The sequence below is a fragment of the Telmatherina bonti genome (genome assembly GCF_933228915.1).
Source record: "Telmatherina bonti genome assembly, chromosome: 8".
Taxonomy (NCBI): Eukaryota; Metazoa; Chordata; class Actinopteri; order Atheriniformes; family Telmatherinidae; genus Telmatherina; species Telmatherina bonti.
The window spans coordinates 14,640,989-14,655,286 of NC_136626.1; the positions used below are offsets into that span (position 1 = coordinate 14,640,989).

At 39.1% G+C, this 14,298-nt stretch overlaps 1 protein-coding gene across 1 annotated transcript in view; it reads right to left on the reverse strand.

The window, feature by feature from the left end:
- Positions 1-14,298, reverse strand: part of cachd1 (cache domain containing 1) — a gene marked incomplete at its 5' end in the record, with an annotated part of 86,791 nt that overhangs the window by 37,102 nt on the left and 35,391 nt on the right. The window contains one exon of the mRNA XM_079245309.1: positions 8,029-8,177. Within this exon, the coding sequence (XP_079101435.1) occupies positions 8,029-8,177 (149 nt within the window). The remainder of the gene's footprint in view (positions 1-8,028; positions 8,178-14,298) is intronic.

Here is a 14,298-nt window from a genome sequence, read left to right on the forward strand (position 1 = left end):
AAACACACAGCAGCCATCATAGAGAATGAGCGTAAGGCAAGATGTGAGAATTTAAAGATGTACTGCACACATTAAAAGTGTCACAAATTATTGGGGTATTGACTTTTAAATGGTCCAAGTGTTGGTCGCAGTCGACAATGTGCACGGCCACCACATGGTGTCAGGGGGGTTAGGGGGGGTGTCTGTTGTGCAATCAAACTATCCCACATGTCCAGACAGACCATAAATACAGTTTACAAGATCAGCTAAGCTGTTGGCATTCTCATGAACAGCCTGCAGCGTGCAGCAGAGGAGGTTTCCAAAGCCCACAGCTAACCTCAGTTAACAGACATTCATGGGCTTGTAGACAGGAGGACTCTGGGTATCACAAACCAAGCTGTGTGTAGGCAACATAGATATAAGAAATGCTGCAGCAAGAAGTAAATATTTAGGATTATTCTTAGCATTCAAGACGTCGCATGATTATCCAAATGACTTCTTTTATTGCATCAACTTTTCAAGCTCAATCACCACGTTCCTTTACCTGCAGCTTTACGTCTTTAGAATTACTCAGAGTACCGAGGTGTTCCTAATAGCAACCAGTACAGACTCAGCAGTTGTTCTCTCTGACAGGGGTGCCATATTTATGACTCAACACCACTGTCATCCATCCTGTCAACCATTTTAATTGAGAGTCCCAGCTTGGACGACGCACATTTACCCACTACATTTTCAAATAACAAACTCTCATAACATATTAATTGAGAAGTCGCTCCCTGTAGTTCCACATATTTTTGGCAATCTGCTGTGAAACTCAACAGTTGATGGCACAAATAGAAGTTATTGGTATGGGTCCAAAGTCTTAAATATGAGTAGTGAATAAGGGGGAGGTCATACCAGCACTGCCTGGTCCGCTTTGAACAAACTTTAATCGGCTTCCACAAATAGCAAAGCAAGTTTGTAGCAGTGTAAATGTGCATTCGCATTGTGGTACACATCAGAGTGGTTTGCTTAAAAACCATGGGTCTCAGTGCTCTTGCAAGTCAGCCCTGGTGTTTTTCACTTGCAGTGTGAAAGCAAACTGACCCTCTAATGAACCAAGAGGGGAAGCAGTGCAGGGTGAATGCTAAATAACTTCCTGCCTCTCCTGCTGCCCTTACTGGACATATTCTGGTAAAAGCTTTGAACAATGAAATAAAAACAGAAACCCCAATACTGAAATGGAAACTATTTATTTTGTTTACTTGTGAACAAGACATTCTTGGTCCTGAACCAATCAATGAGCTAGTTTTATTTCTTTTTGTTTCTCAGTCAGTGTTAATGTTAGGATAAATTGCCCCCAGGGAGCATTATGGCAGTGTGGTCTGCTTAAATAAAGTGTGTTGTAAAAGTAAACCAAAATTCTGAAATGTTACATAGTCCATGGACAGTTCCCTGGACAACCCCTGCTATGAATGACATTAGTGCGAGTGTGTTTACATGAACAATTATTCTGGTTATAACCGATCTGGTTACTACTGAAGTATAAAGCTTTTGAGATCACTTCTTTTAATACGTTCACACAGCCACAAAGCCAGCAGACAAAAAAATATATATATCTGCAGTAAAAATAACTTTCTGTAACATGAATAACACAACTAAATGTTCCCTTTCATTACAATGAATACACCTGGTCATTTAAAGCGTCTTCAGTTCACAAAGGGAAGCTTACGGGAACAAACAGCGTAAAAAGTTTCCTTGTCATGAAATAAATGTTGGTAAATGAAATGCTTTTGTGTCTCCACTCTATTGGCTGTTGTTCATCGCTAAAGGATTAAGAATGGTATTTTTCTTCAAATGCATCACATTAGAAACCAATTATTTTCACCACACCCCAGTTCCACAGAGCCATCTTCAAACCCTGCTGGAACAGCAGAGCACATGCACCCTTGTAGGTCCATTCTTGATTTTCTTGCACTTGTACCAGCGTTTGCCATGTGTTTAAGAAAAAAGAAGAAAAAAGCCGGGGGAAGGGCTCAAAACCAACTTTCACTGTATTGCATAGAAACATCAAAGATTGAGCATCTTGAAAACAGAACCAAGCCCCACATCTGAAATACTCATGTTGATGTAAACAATCACTGCTGCATAATTCAATTTGTTGTCCTGTTTTTTTCGCGGTTTCACAGTTGCTTCCAGCGAAAACTTCAAAGGCCAATTCCTCTCTTCAGCATTTATTATGACCGTGGTTGAGCTCGCTGCATAGCTGTGCACCGACACGGATGGTGATGGCAGATGACAGACCGCAGCAACTAACAAGGCCTGAATCTTCATTAGCTTGTAGAGTGTTTGAGTCTGTTGCTCCTCCTGGAAATAAACGTTTTGGTTCTGCCTTCAGCTTATTGACCGCACGGGGAAACCAATTAATGTTAAGTAACAAGTTAATACATGAATCAGTATTTTGACGGTTTGATGCAAACATGCTGCATGGCTTCTCTCAGATACTAAGAGACAGAAGACTGATGAGTGACTGATTATTAGAGTGCTTGCCACGTCAACTTTTACACAATGTACAGAAGAGTATTGGGGCCACTGAATAAAAAAAATATTAATTCTGGGGAAAAAAAGTACGAATTCTGTCTTTAATCTCAGAATTCTTAATTTAATCTCAGAATCCTGACTTTTTTCTCAGAATCCTGACTTTAATCTCAGAATTCTGACTTTAATCTCAGAATTCTGACTTTTCTTTTTCAGAATTCTGACTTTTCTTTTTCAGAATTCTGACTTTAATCTCAGAATTCTAACTTTAATCTCAGAATTCTGACTTTTCTTTTTCAGAATTCTGACTTTAATCTCAGAATTCTGACTTTAATCTCAGAGTGTTCCCTACCTCTCGCTTGAAGGCTGCTGGGATAGGCTCCAGTTTCCCCACGACATTTACTTGGATTAAACGGGTTCAAAAAATGAATGAATTAATGACTGAATGACTGAATGAATGATTGTATTATATCGCACACTGTCCAAAAAGATTATGCAAATGAATGAATGAACTTTCAAGAATTTATGAACATACGCACCTGTATTGGTTATTCATAAACACTGGTGTAATTTGTTTTCTGACTTTGATCAGTGTAATATTAAAAGAGATTAGTTACATTTGCCACACGGAGTAAGTCATTATGAGTTAAGGTGCTGTCAACTTTATCCATTTTAGATCTGTGTATTCTTTTGCAGGAAAACGTTAAAATAACTGATTTAGAATTGTTCCTATAGATGTGAAAGTACAACAGTACTGTACTGTATTACTGCAAATCAGAAGACATTTTTGGGGCTACTGCATACACAGCTTGTGTATGTGAAACTTTGAGGATACAGATTCTTATTCACCAGCAAGCAAACTAACCACCTGAAATAGGGGGATTTTCTGAGATTAAAGTCAGAATTCTGAGATCAAAGTCAGAATTCTGAGGGAAAAAAAGTCAGAATTCTGAGGGAAAAAAAGTCAGAATTCTGAGATTAAAGTCAGAATTCTGAGATTAAAGTCAGAATTCTGACTTTTTTCTCAGAATTTTTTTATTTTTTTATTCATTGGCCCTATTACCGTAATTCTGGGACTGAGATCTTTGTTAGAATGTATGCAAGACAGTATTAGAACCACAATTTTCTGAGAACAAGCCTGTATAAAAGGGGAAAACAGAAGTGGAAACAAGCTGGATAAATTAAACCATGATGCCTTACTGCATATCATGCATGTGGGCTTGAAGGAGGAGGAAAATAGTATTGGATTGAAAAGAAGGCAAAGATGACAGAGAAAATAAGATGAAATATCAGAAGGAAGAACATAAACTATATAGATCGAATCAAGTCAGTAAGGGAAAGTTGAAGGAAAGTATGGAAATGGAAACAAAGAAGAGGAAAGCCAAGCAGGAAAGATGAACAGTTTGACATTCATGGAGGTATCTGAAGAGAGGGGAAAAAAGTATTCACACCTGTTAAGTTTGTTTAAAAAAAAAAACAAACCTTCTCTCAATCTTCCTGAGGATTTGCCATCGCCACCCCCTATGCACAAACAGAGATCTCATCGTTAAGCTTTACTACCAGACGACCAGAAGATCAGCTTGACATGAAGTCTGAGTAGCTTCTCATCAGTGCAACATATACTCTTGAACTGAACTGTCAGTCTGCCAGTGACGGATAGTGAGAGTGCTTCTTCAGAAACAGGAGCTAAGTATTAGCACTATGTAAACGTTAACGATTACTGGAAATTCTGCAACACGACCTTTTGCATGGTACGACTACGTTACATATTAAATAGCAATGATGTGATCATTGAAGTGGAAGGTGGGCTTTTTCTGTTTAAATTTCCACATTAAGGAGGAGATAAAGGATTTTTTTTTTTAAAAAACAAAAACAACCTTGTGTGGTTCCGGTTTGAATTGTAAGATAAGGCAAAGACTTTACTTCAACATTATTATAGAAAATGACTGAGATTAATGACCCAAAACTGGGTAAATGGCTGCAAAAAGACTAACATATAAGAATAAATTTATATTTATATACATATTTAAACAGAAATAAATGAAACATTTTACCAAATGTAAAAGCAAAATCCCACGACTAAAATACCACAAAAATCCGAACAAAAGTTGAACATATCACTGTGTTGTGGGTCAGTTGTTTGCAAAACGCTGCCATGTTTTACCTCCATTTAGTTTAGGTAAGTTGTGATTTACCTGTTAAAGGAAGATTAAAGGTCATATGATAAACATACAAAGCTTTTCTGTTCAGCAGCTGCTGGTGAAAAGTGTTATCTGGGCCGTTCCAGAACACACTTCTCACTTTCGCAAGTGCAGTGCAATGCGAAGTGTTGAAATGCGGACCTGGAGATCTCATTTTAAAAACATAAACATGCAGACACCTTGGAGTGGACAAACCAATTCTACAAGCCATATATATTTGCTATTTTAGGGGTCCAGCCTGTTGTTGAGACCAAGCGATGTTTAAAGCATAGCTTGGAGTGTTAAGCACTGCGGCCTCCCTGCGAAATGACAGGCTGCCAGCTTGAAGGCTAGCAGACATGGACACCCTGTGAACCACCTGATCCCCACTAAACCGGATGACCTGACTGAGACCCCTAGAAGCAGCTGATGCCTGAAACTCCTGAGGGACTCTCTGAAGTGATCTACACAGTTTAACTCCTATCACGTGTTTGAGCTCATTCCTGTCCAACCAGTCTGTAGCGTGTAACGTAATTCCACCAACATGATGATGCAGTTCTCCTTCATGTTTACAGAATAAACAGGCCATTTAACAGCTGATAGTTTAGAAAATGTCAAACAATCTTTTTTGTGGGAATGAAAAGAATGATGTTCATTCCCATTTAACTCCAGGATATCTTGGCTTGAAAAAATGGAAACATGAAAACAGCTGAAATGGCTCAGTTTGCAGCCAAAAGCAGCAGCTTAATAAAACTGCAGGGGCATTTTACATTCAGTCTGCATGTTTAAATGCATATTCAAAGTGAGCTGCTGTTATAATTCAACTGAGCCATTTCATTGGACGACTTCTTCCAGCACTCACACATTTTATTTAGTGAATTGTGCCCAATTCTGTTAGAATAAGCAACAATACGCCCCTTTCAGCTTGTTTGTATTGGTATTTATTTCCTAATTTATCCACCAAGTTCGAGACCAAAACAACTAATGTGAATTTGCCAAAAGATAAACTGTCATACTAAACTGTCAATTAACTCCAAACTGGTTCTGAGTCCAATACAAGTACAGATAAACTATTAATCACATTAAACTGCATGTGTCAGTCTGGCTTGGAGAAATTCAACTTCGTATGGTTTCAGTCTAATGAGCTAACAGGTATTTAAACAGTCCAGTTTTTATTCAAACTAATGTAATTGCGCAGTTATTTTTTTTAAATGCTAAACCTTTTGGTTGTTTCTAACAGTTGTGTAATAGTAGAGTTTAAGAAAGTCAAATGAAGTGGATCCAGTTTACCAAGGAATAGTTCTTGTAAAAATCTCTGTGAAACCGCTTTTCGCTCTTTATACGTTTCATTTTCTGTTTGTCAAACATCAGCAACACACAAAATGTAAAGCCAAATTTTCTTTCCTTATTTGTAGTCTTTGGTTTTCAAAAGCATTTTACCTGTTTTAAAAGTTTTATTCTGTTTCTGGGGATCATTTATTTTGTCACTAAGTTATATAAAATGTCTATGCATGTTTTGTTTTTAGCTATGTGATTGCTGTGCAATCTTAGTTTAGCATAAACACCAGAAACAGGGAAAACGTACAGCTCTCCTTTGTCATCAGGGATAAAGATTTGACAGCTAGAACAACTGAACCTTATTAAATAACACTGTGCTGATTAATATACCCTGCGGTTTTAGTCCCATTTCAAGTTCTTCTCCTCCACCATTCCTCTTTATTTTGTAAGGATCAGGTGTCCTCATTTCAATGATCAAAGGGTCGTGGTCATTTGGCTCTCCAGGTTACATATTATGGGGCCATATCTCTGGTTAGAGGCTAAAGCATGTTGCTGTGAGCATCACAATATTTTTAGTCTCCATCGCAAAGTAAAAAACATTGTGCAAAATGTCTGTCTTGACCAGCTCAAAGCATGTTTTAAATGTAGAATAGTTATTATAGAGGACCTTAACTATTCTTTATTAGGGAACTGAAAATATCTCATGATCAAGTACAAATCCAAGTATGAGAGTAAGAGAGCTGCATGCATTTTTCTTCCCCTGAGGAAAATGCTTTGAAGTTCAGAGATCTATCAGAGTCAGCTTCAGTTTGGTATGTCTACCACAAACACCACTGACCCCCCCAGACCCTCCCACAGATCATTTCATCCTTCCTGCCTGAGTCTTATTCAATCATTTTTTTTTTACCCAGTCAAAGTCCTACATTCTTAAATCCACAGTCTAGAGATGCCAGAGTGAGCATATCTGGGCAAAAATACAACATGTTTGTGCGTGAACAAGTGTTGAATGCATTTACGGCAGGTTGTGCACTTGATGTGGCAACAGGTGCCTGGTGGCTCTGAGCCAGATGGCCCCCTCCCCCTCCGCACGACAGGAGGAAAGCCAGGTGACCTTGCAGCCTGTGAAGACTGCAGAGCAAAAACTTCAGAGAGCAGTAACTAGTTGCATCGACAGATAAAGGGCATGGAGATAGACAGAAATGGAGAGAGAGAGAGAGAGAGAGAAAGAGGGGATGAGGGGCAGAGACAGCTGCTGCTCTGTAGATTAGTACTGAAAGCAGCGCCGTCTTTTCCCGAGCTCAGCTTTGAACTGTGTTTTTCCCAGCTGGAGCTGATGAATTGCTGAGAAACTGGGTCTGCAGCAGACTGGACCACTTTTGGTACAAGACTTCAATGTGAAATAATCAATCCCTTGCCCAGTTTCATTAAAATGCACATGACCAACACATGAAAACTCTTCCTCTCGCAAGTCCCCAGTGCTTAATCATATCAGTGCCATTAACTAGGAATTTGTGTTAAATGTTGTATCAGAGTTGATGTCAATACAGCCATCAAATATTTTGATTTTTCTAGAACCATTATGAGCTTCAAAATCTCAGCAATCCTGAGCCAAGAGTGACATCACACCACATCATACCCACAACTGCTGAGGTAACACAACCAATACAGAAACAACTAATGTTTTAACCCTAGAACACTGAGGTTGGGTCATTTTCTACACAGATTTCACAAGCAAATCGTGTCATGTTAGTGTTCTAGGGTGAATAAGGGGAGAGTCTGGCATCAGGCTGGAAGACTAAAAAAAAAAAAAAATGCTGCCAAGTATCAGTTCAAGTGAATGCTGCCTGGGGCTTTAAATGTGATTTATGCACAGCTAAAAGTAATCCCAAAACATGTTTAAACAAGGAAGAAATGGGGTTTAAGAGTGTTCCATAATGGAGCAACGTATGGGGAGCTGAGTGCAGGTGCTGACAGCGGGGAGCAAAACTCCTGCAGAGGTTTCTGTACTACAAGACAAACACAGTAAGAAATATGCGATTGCGTGTCTATGTGTGTTAAGGGCAGCATTACTCACTCCATCATTGATGCTGGTATGGAGCAGCAGTCCTGTATTGCAGTGAGCGGAGAGGTGAGGTGGGCGGTGTACGAAGCCTCCACCACCTGTTTGTTCCTGTTCACCACATCCAGGTAACGGTTAAACTTCTCCCGAATCTTCTTGGCCAGCTGGGAAAAACATAAGCATAGACGTGTCAGTCAGACCAAAAGGGACACTCGGTTGGATTTTCTGCTGATAAGTCGTGACAAAGTAGATAAACTCTCATTTCTAAACCCTTTTCTTTTATTTCCTTTGCTTAAACAGAAATATCTTAATGAGGTAAAATTTAGGTTCTTACAAGAAGTCTAGATCAAGAAGATGGCAAAATAAAAAGTCTACTTGTAGAATTAAAACTACCATTTACACATGTGACAACATTTTTGTCATTTGGCGATGACATTGGATTTAATGTGGCTTAAATTGCTGCAGCTCAAAATCTCATTTGTCAATGTTTGTGGGCTTAAATGCAAAGAGGCGACCATTTTATGCAACGTTGAGGGTTAATATTTGCATTTAAAAAAAAGAATTATTGCAAAAATAAGATTTCTCCCCCAAATAGTCATAATTTTTCAATCTAACCTGCGCAATAAATCACAGAAATACAACGGAATTGAAAATATAACAGCACCAATAACTTCATCACCATTTCAAGTGGCCAACACATTTATCATTTGCAAGTTAATGCAGCTTAATATAAATATCATTGGTTTTTCTCTCTTAAAAAAATAAAAGAAAGGAAAGATAGAAAAACATACACACAGCTAAGGCCCCTTCCCATAATTTAAAATCTCACACAGGTTAAAACGGCTTACTTGCAAATCAAATTTTTTTTTTTTATTATTCTTTCTAATTTATTCTTCTCTGTATGTGTCCATAAGTACTCATCTTTGTTGCATCTTCTGGTTTCTTCTGTTTTAAAATTAGCTTCCTTTAACTGTGATCTTTGACTTTGTCTTCAGTTTTAAATGTAAATAAATTACTTTTACATTCAGCCTGTCATCTACAGAAGTAACCAAGTTAAAAGGGTGAATTTGTATGTGTTCATGTGGACAGAGGTAGGGCATCAGCTTTTCATGCACACACCAACTCAAATCTGTACCCACATAAAGCATCCATGTGAAAAGACTAATTGAATTAAATTTTTACAAAGGAGGCTCACATAAAGTCCATCACAGTACACAGCAGAGCATCATTAGGTTTAAGGACACAACTCTGGCCTATCCGTAATTCTAACATTTAAAAAAAAAAGAAAAAACTATAATACACCTTGGGTCCAATGTAGCTACTACAAACCATTATAAAATATTTACACTAGCAAATTCCTGCATAGACAGATAAAGAGGAAAATGACAAAAGCTGGAGTACAGCAGAGAGAGGAAGTTCCTAAAAGTTAGTATTTTGCTATAAACTCATGTTTCCACAAACACTGTTTCCTTTCTGAACGGCTGTGAGGAAAAAGAAACAAAAGAAGGAAATTCTATTTTTTATTTTAATCACTTACATGTTTACCTAAATTGATTGACACAGCCTGTTGATGCCTCAGTATTAACTTTGTAATATATTTTGTAAACAAGGCAAAAAGCTCGGTCGACCCAGAGGGGCTCAGGGTCGCTGCTTTTTTGCATTGAAAGAAGCCACAGGAAGTGATATGGGCAGATTTCAGGATGCTGCCGAGATGCTTCCCATAAGACAATGTTTTGGACAGGAACCACAGAAATAAGACCTTGGATTAAACTGAAGGATTCTGGTGGAGAGATTGTATTTCTCATATGGGTCCAGGGCAACTTGGTGTGGAAGAGCAGAGGAAATGGATTGAGGTCTGGGAGTCACTGCTTAGCTTCCAGCCCCACTCAGCTGGTCCAGACAGGAAGCAGAAAATGGATGGAGGCATTGATACATTTTCACACATAACTAAGTTTTTGTTACATTACACTTAAAGAAAAGCACCTAAAAACATATTTTTATGGATAACCAACATGTGAACAGTGAATAAAAATGTGCTTACACACACCATTCTTCCAGAGCTCTGAAAGGTATCTTCCTTGGTAACGTAACTTATAGCTTGTTGAAAACTTCCAACCTGTGCATTAATGCAAGAGTCAGAAAGGACCGTGTCTGAAATGTTATACCAGCAGAAGACTTTTGTGTGTGGAAATGTGTGTGTGTGTGTTTCCATGTTCTTTTCTTCTGTAATATGAGGTGGAAGAATCTAGTTTTCTGAACTGGATAAAAGATAAATGAGCTCCAATCACCTTGTAAAAGACTCAGTGGTGAATTGTTGAGAAAAAAAAAAAAACAACACATATGTTTTCAGTATTTTAGAGAGAATATATTCTACATTTCTGTACATCATTTACATTTACATTACATTTCCATACATCTACATATCTGTACATAGGGTGGCTGTAGCTCAGGAGGAAGAGTGGTTGTCTTTCAACTGGAAAGTTGGGAGACAGATTCCAGACTTCCACTGACGATGTGCCGAAGTGTTCCTGGGCAAGACACTGAAAGCCAAGTTGCCCACCTGATGTGCCTATCGGGGTATGAGTGTGTATGTAAGACGTTTTGGGTAAAAGCGACTGTTAAATGACTGTAGAGTAGAATACATCATCACATGAAAGCTCCTTGAATATGCTCATGTTTGTTAGAGAACTAAAAAAAAAGACTTGATTAGAGTATAATGTTCCGCTGTGGTTTTTAAAAAAAAAAATTAAACAGCATGAAGTCCAACCTGTATTTGTATTAAGTCGTGTGCCCCTTTGGACCCAGAGTACAGAACTGGGATGATGCTTTTGACCTCTAATGGCCTGAGTGACCTCCTTTTTGATTTGAACTCCATTGAAATCATTTCTGATTTCATCTTTCTGGGACACAAATCCTGGAAAGAACGTTGCTAACAATAACTGCAAGTTAAGTCACACCAACAGGATGGGTTGCACTGGTGTGAAAGGGTCATGGTTCTGACACAAAACATTACCATTTCTGCAACGGTACACTAGTTACTATCAGTCTACATGAATTCAACTTTGAGCTGGTTCTTTTTAGACCAGTATGGAATGGCAACAGCTCAATAATGTGGAACCTGGGCTGTGTTAACTGGCTGGAAAGTTAGGCTGAGATATTGTTTTTTTAATAGAAAGAAGAACCGGCTTCTTCTGGCCTTCATGTTGGTGGTCCAGCAGTCCATTTCTGTTTATAGTGACTCTTTTGAGAGTTAATGAGCACTGTTTGTGTTTGATTTGCCCATTTTAATTAGAAATAGTTATACTCTTACAGAGAAAATATATTTATGAGCAGGGTAAAAACCTCAAGAAATATCCACCCAAAGAAAGCACATGAATAAATGCATGTATTAATTTTTTAATTTTTTTTTAACATGAAAGAAAAGGAACATCTCAAACAGCTTCCCGCCATGTGTTATAATGTGCAGGGAGGGTAACAAGAACACAAAAAACTGTGGTCTAAATACTTTCCGTAGCCATTGTAAGTCACCTCCTTAGCCTTCTTGAATACAGAAAAGGCTTATTTCCACAGTAACTGGACCCCTTTGTTCACATCCCATAATTACTGCTGCCTGCAAAAAAAAAAAAAAAAGCCGTGATTGAAGCCAGGAACAGGAAAAAGTACCGCGACCCACTGACCGCTTGTACACCTAATCAACCGGCTGCTATTCTTATTAGGATTTTTAACAAGGTCCCGAGGCACAGCCCGCAACTGCTGCTGCCATGCCACAAGTAACACTAACACACACACACACACACACACACACACACACACACACACACACACACACACACACACACACACACACCAAGATACTAAAGTGTACACTGTCCTATCACAATGCTAAATTCCTCCACACACACCACTGTCTATGCATAGCAATTAGTTATATTGAAGTTTGTATTAAATAAGGAAAAATGGGCCAGTGTTCAGCTGAGGGGGCTTACTTTGGTTGGGGGAGGGAGAGAAAGGAAGAGAGAAAATACGGCTCGACTTTTAACAGAGCCACTTCAGAGAAACCAGAAACTTCTAGCAGTGTAAGTTAAAGCTTCGGTTACAGCCCGCCACCGAGCAGCCAAAGCCAACCTGTGCACTGCAGACAAACCACACTCTCCAAAACACAGGGCCCTACTCTGCGTTCCCTGAGCCATCCGACCAGCTCGCTGGGTTTACAGCCCCGTGGTGGGACTGGTTTAGCCACAGAAGTGGAGTGAGTGGAACGGGTGTTGCCTGACGTTTCATCCTGGAGTTGTGAGATTTGCCAGGCAGCCTTCAACAAAGGTCACTGGCAGTCGTGTGTTTCAGGCCAGACTGAGATGTACTTTGGGACACTGGTCTGCTTTGCAGATACCAGTTGTAAACTTGACAATCCGTGTCTCGATTATCCTGGGATGAATATTAAATTAGTGCAAACCCACTGAACTGAAAAGTTGAAATGCTGCTTCCAATAAAGGCTGGAAGGCTCATAAGACTTAACACTGCTGACTTTGTTCAGTCTAGAAGTGGTGACGTAAACATTCTGCAGGATTTGATTAAACGAATGTTTAAGAAAACAATTGTTTTATGTCTACATTGTTTTATGAATGAACATAAAAATGCTAAAATGTGGGGGAAAAAATGAGATTGTGGTTATTTTTTCTTTATAAATGCAAAAAACTGACATTACAGTTGCAGTTATTTTATAAGCAACTGTATTTACTGTGTTGCAAATAGCATTAGTCTTATCTTCCAAATTCTGTTACAGATGCAGGCCTCCATGGAGAGTCAATGAAATGCCAAAAGTGCAGAACAGGAAAACAGAGGAACAATCTAAATCTGATTTTTGACTTGAACTTAATAACTTGTAGCAGACTTGTTCTTTAGATTACTTGAATGTCACCATGTTGAAAAGGCAGTAGCTGGGCTGAGACTGGAAGCTGCAGCACTGACTGCACAGCAACACTGCTGCAAATCTCAGCTATACTGTGACTTAACGGTGCACCCGACCTGCGACCTGCAACATGCTGTGCAACCATGCCGCTGCATTCTCAATTTATCTTTTTTAATTACATTCAACAGATTTGATGCGAGGAGAAACTAAAAAAACTATTTGCTGCTTTGCTAGAACAATGGATGTTCTGATCCAAAGTAAAGACATTCATAAAAGGCAGCCATTTAAATTATTAATAACTACCCAGAGCATGTCAATGAATAAAACAAAGACAGTGAGCTTGTACCTTTAGAGTGAGAGACAGATGTTTGCACATCTCTGCTAATGATTGCTTTTAACAGGAGAATCTGCGAAAGATGGTGACTCCTTGCTGCAGTTTCTTGTCCTCCTCCTCTGCTATTTCCCAGTCTTTCTTTTTTTCCTGTTGATCCTTTCTTAATTGGTCCTAGACTTGGCTTGGGGACATAGACTCTCCAAAAAGAGCAGGTAAACCAGCCGCAGCAGAGCTACAATCGGATGAAGTTGGAGCCTCCATCGGCACATTATAGCTCATGTTTTAGCTCACTGTTTGAGCTGCTAGCTGGAGTAAAATGGTTAATAAGACCAGAGAATGAGTGACCTTCCCCTGGGATTGATGTTAATTAAAATACACTTGTTAAAAAGATGCTGCTTTCAAAGCTCAGGGTTATCATTTTAATAAAATTTCTGTAAAGGAAGCTACTGAAATCCTGCAACTAGGGCATCCAAACTCACTTCCTAGTTGTTTTTTTTATTTTTTATCTTTTTTTTTCCCGTCTGTTTAGGACAATAACATCTGTAGAGACAACAGATACAGTCTGAGCTACCTCTGGAATACTAAAAACCTGTCTGATACTATATTTTGCACACACACAAATGCATGTGCTGACACAGATGGATTCGTCAATGCTCACACCAACACGGTCACAGGAGAAATGCAAACAAACACAAACCTGTCTGTTCTTGCTGGTGGCTGTTTACCAGTCTGGTGTTTGTCACTCTTCCAAGATCCTCGGCGCAGAAGTGCAAACACACACACACACACACACACACACACACACACACACACACACACACACACACACACACACACACACACACACATGTACCAGGCCTGCACACATTTATTAAGACTTTGCACGCAGACTGCAAGAAAATCTGGACTTAGCAGAACCTAAAGTGCCACATATAAATTCTGACTTGGGTTCACTGAAGACAAATCTTTCATTTCTGGCTGCGGTTTGTTCACCTTTCCTCTGAGCCTTTTCACAGAGTCTGACTGAGGCTCCGTGCTCGCA